This window comes from Mandrillus leucophaeus, unplaced genomic scaffold, assembly GCF_000951045.1.
Source record: "Mandrillus leucophaeus isolate KB7577 unplaced genomic scaffold, Mleu.le_1.0 Scaffold139, whole genome shotgun sequence".
NCBI lineage: Eukaryota > Metazoa > Chordata > Mammalia > Primates > Cercopithecidae > Mandrillus > Mandrillus leucophaeus.
Genome location: NW_012101354.1, coordinates 2,835,563 through 2,840,014, shown reverse-complemented (window position 1 = coordinate 2,840,014; position 4,452 = coordinate 2,835,563). Strand labels below are relative to the sequence as shown.

The following is a 4,452-nucleotide window of genomic DNA, read 5'->3' as shown; positions in this document are numbered from 1 at the left end:
TTTTTTTTTTTTTTTTTTTCCCCCCGAGACAGAGGCTTGCTCTGTCACCCAGACTAGAAGTGCAATGGTGCGCTATCGGCTCACTGCAACCTGTGCCTCCTGGGTTCAAGCGATTCTCCTGCCTCAGACTTCCGAGTAGCTGGGATTACAGGCATGCGTCACCACCCCCGGCTAATTTTTGTATTTTTAGGAGAGACGAGGTTTCACCATGTTGGCCAGGCTGGTCTCAAACTCCTGACCTCAGGTGATCTGCCTGCCTCAGCCTCCCAAAGTGTTAAGATTACAGGCATGAGCCACTGTGCCCAGCCTCTCTCTTTCTTCCCTTCTTTTCTTTCTTTTTTTTTTTTTAAAGAGACGAGGTCTTGCTATGCTGCCCAGGCTGGTCTCAAACTCCTGGATTTAAGCGATCCTCCCACTTCAGCCTCCCAGGTAGCTGGGATTATAGTGAATGCCACCGTATCTGGCTAGAGCCCCTATTTTCTGCTTCCTACCTATCTCACCAGCTTCCTACTACTCTTGCACCATTCTTACTACCTCATTATTAAGAGTTTCTCCAATGTGCCAAACTCTCTTGCACCTTCGGGCCCTTGCATAAGCTGTTTATTCTGCATAAACACTCTCTTCTATATCCCTTTGTCTTGCTGCTCCTACTTGTCCTTCAGGGCTCAGCTTAAAAATCACTCCTCAGAAAAGGCCTTCCTGCACTCTAGATCTAAGTTAGGGTTCTTTCTTCACTCTCACAGAACCCTCGACATTTCTTTCACAGCATGTGTGTGTGTGTGTGTGCGCGCGCGCACGCGCACACATGTGAGCATGCTAGCAATGATTTATAACATAATTGTTTACAGCCACACTCTGAAACCAGATTGCCTAGGTTCAAATCCTACTTAACTTCACTGAGCCTCAGGTTTTAAAATTATAACTCCAGGATAATAAAACTTTATTGTACAGTGGTTGTGAGAATAAAATAACATATCTCAAGTACTTTGCACATATTGAACACTCATAGGTGTTCAACACGTTATAAGAGGAATGCAGAAACGTTGAGGATTTTATGAAAGAGGAAACATTTGAGCTGAATCTTGAAGGTCAAGGAGAATAATAGAGGAAAGAAATGCTGCAAACTGAGGAAGTAACCTAACATGATCACCGAGAGGTGACAAGTCAGGCCTGGCTGCATAGAAGTATAGGGAAAAGTAGTAGGAGATGAAACTAAATATGCAAATTAGGCTGGGCACGGTGGCTCATGCCTGTAATCCTAGCACTTTGAGAGGCTGAGGTGGGCGGATCACGAGGTCAGAAGTTTGAAACCAGCCTGGCCAGCATGGTGAAACCCCATCTCTACTAAAAATAAACAAATTAGCTGGGCACCTGTAGTCCCACCAGCTACTCGGGAGGCTGAGGCAGGAGAAATGCTTGAATCTGGGAGGCGGAGGTTGCGGTGAGCCGACATCGCGCCACTGCACTCCAGCCTGGGTGACAGAGCGAGACTCCGTCTCAAAAAGAAAAAAAAAAAAGAAAATGCAAATTAAAGGCAAAGCTATACTGAATTACTAAACTGGAATTTAAACCCTGATCTTCTGTTTCCAAACTCATGCTCTCCTCACAGGTAGCCAAGCAAATGTCTAATTGTCACACCTTGTTAAGGGCCGGCAATTTAAAATATTACCTATGTATGCTAAGAACTTGCCCCTTCCCCATAGGCCTGCCTGTTTGTGTCATTACATATTTTCATATTGCCATCTATTATTTGTGACTGTAAACAAAGAATCCTAGGGACATGATTCTAACCCTTCAGGACCTTAAAATCTAGAATATTCAGCTGGGCACGGTGGCTCATGCCTGAAATCCCAGCACTTTGGGAGGCCGAGGCAGGTGGATCACCTGAGGTCAGGAGTTCGAGACCAGCCCGACCAAAATGGAGAAAACCCATCTCTACTAAAAATACAAAATTAGCTGGGTGTGGTGGTACATGTCTGTAACCCCAGCTACTCCAGAGGCTGAGACAGGAGAATTGCATGAACCCGGGAAGGAGGAGGTTGCAGTGACCCAAGACTGCACCACCACACTCTAGCCTGGGCAACAACAGCGAAACTCCATCTCAATAATAATGACAATAAAAAAATCTAGAACATTCAAACTTATGTATATAAAGATAGAAGTAAACAAAAGCAGCAAAATGAAAACATTAAATTGATCTACTCAACATAGAATTACCTGTAATGTATGTTATGTAAGGAAAGAACAAAACCATGGATGATCCCATCATGAAAACCCTAAAGACACTTATATATAAAGAGGAAGTCTTAAAGATCTAAAATTATGTTTTTAGGCTGGGCACAGTGACTCATGCCTGTAATCCCAGCACTTTGGGAGGCCAAGGCAGGCAGATTACCTGAGGTAAGGAGTTCAAGACCAGTCCGGCCAACAGGTGAAACCTCAACTCTACTAAAAAATACAAAAATTAGCTGCGTGTGGTGGCAGGCACCTGTAATCCCAGTTACTCGGGAGTCTGAGGCAGGAGAATTGATTGAACCTGGGAGGCACAGATTGCAGTGAGCCAAGATCGTGCCAGTGCTCTCCAGCCTGGGCAATAGAGCGAGACTCTGTCTCAAAAATAAATAAATAAATGAAAATAAAATAAAATTATGTTTGTAATGAACTAATATAAAATTTCACTTGCACTGCCTGAGCATAAACTGACAGTGGAAAAAACTACCCCAGGAAGTTCAAGGTGAAAAAGGGATTTTAAAATTTCAAATTATGATGGGTTACACACAAAGTATATCATTAGAATTAACTGTAGGGCCTACCATATACAAAGTATCTTCCTGATCACCTTAAATGTTCCAAATCATCCTAATGATAAATACTACATTTTACTTTCTCTTTTCTCATTCTCCCCTACAACTCCTCACCTTCTAGGAGATCTCGCGCTAGCCCTGGCTCTGCTCCTGTGGAACGGACAAAATCCGACAGAACAGCATCCATGTCCAGGGTCATGTGATCATCAAGTACTTTCAGCCAGCTGGATGTAGGTAGAACATAGATCAAAATTCAGGCATCCACCTGAGGAATAAATAAATACATAAGGCTCAAATTACACTGGAACAGGATAATCACAGCCCCATGTCAGCACCTTCCTAACCAAATGGGGAAACTATCCTAGCTCATTCATTTCAGTTGAATTTTAAAATACAGCACTTTAAAATTATGAAGAGTAACATTTTATTTCCTAACTCTTCATTAACATTAATATCTCAACATCTACATTAACCAGTAACCTGTAATACCACTCTGAAAAATGCTTTTCCTGTACTTTTCCTGAGTACTGCTTTTCTACCATGAGTTTGCTTATCCAAACTAAAGAAGGAAGCAACAGGCTACTATCCTGAAGAACTCCCCACCTGCAATAGTCTCTAACATGGTAGCTTTGTTTATTTCCTTCCTGGCACTTGAATACTCTCAAATTATTTTAATTAGTTGCTGTCTAGCCATCTCCTCTAATATAAAAGTTTCTTGAAAGCAGGAAACTTGTATGTCTCCTTCACTAATATATCCCCTGCATGTATCACTTGGCACAGTGCTAGGCACACTGGCCCTCAATAAATATTTGTTGAGTGAATGAACAATTACTATACACTGGATAATTTCAGAGTTGACTAGTGTTTTGATGCTAGCAGAGGAGTAAACTGATAGCTAAAACTACTCAAAATACAATATTAGGCCAGGTGCAGTGGCTCACGCCTTTAATCTCAGCACTCTGGGAGGCTGAGGCAGGTGTATCACCTGAGGTCAGGAGGTTGAGATCAGCCTGGCCAACATGGGGAAACCCTGTCTCTACTAAAATTACAAAAATTAGCCAGGTATGGTGGCAGGCACCTGTAATCCCAGCTACTCGGGAGGCTGAGGCAACAGAATCACTTGAACCCGCGTGGGGCGGACGTTGCATTGAGCTGAGATCACACCACTTCAGCCTGGTCAAAAGAGTGACTCTCCATCTCAAAAAATTAAATTAAATTAAATATAAGTTACTCCACAAAGCAGAGTGGGGACCTGAAAGGTTCATAACAAGAGTCAATCTCTGTCCATTAACCTCATGAACCCAGGAAACACATCTACTCCAAACACGTCTTTCTCCACGCAGGACAAATGACTGCCAAATAAGTTCAACTGAAAAAGATCTCTTCTTTCAGACTTTGGCAGAAATTATGTCCCTGACCTGACAGCTGGCACCAATCCAACATTCCTCTGCGGTTAAAAGTCAGAGGGAAGTAGTAAGAGTGAAGAACAATCTCTGACCAAATTCTGCCAAGTTTACAGTTTTCTATAGAAGACTCATTCATTAAGTCGCCAGGTACACTTTCCCTACCATACCCACCAATCCCCTGCCTTTTGGGAAAGGTCAAAGTATAATTGCTGAAGGCAGTAAGTGACAAGGCAAATAAACTA

At 42.7% G+C, this 4,452-nt stretch overlaps 1 protein-coding gene across 1 annotated transcript in view; it reads right to left on the bottom strand.

Annotated features, from left to right (window-relative positions):
• Positions 1–4,452, bottom strand: part of OTUD7B (OTU deubiquitinase 7B) — a 95,995-nt gene that overhangs the window by 38,823 nt on the left and 52,720 nt on the right. The window contains exon 2 of the mRNA XM_011973640.1: positions 2,919–3,069. Coding sequence (XP_011829030.1) covers positions 2,919–3,003 — 85 coding nt within the window. The 5' untranslated portion in view covers positions 3,004–3,069. The remainder of the gene's footprint in view (positions 1–2,918; positions 3,070–4,452) is intronic.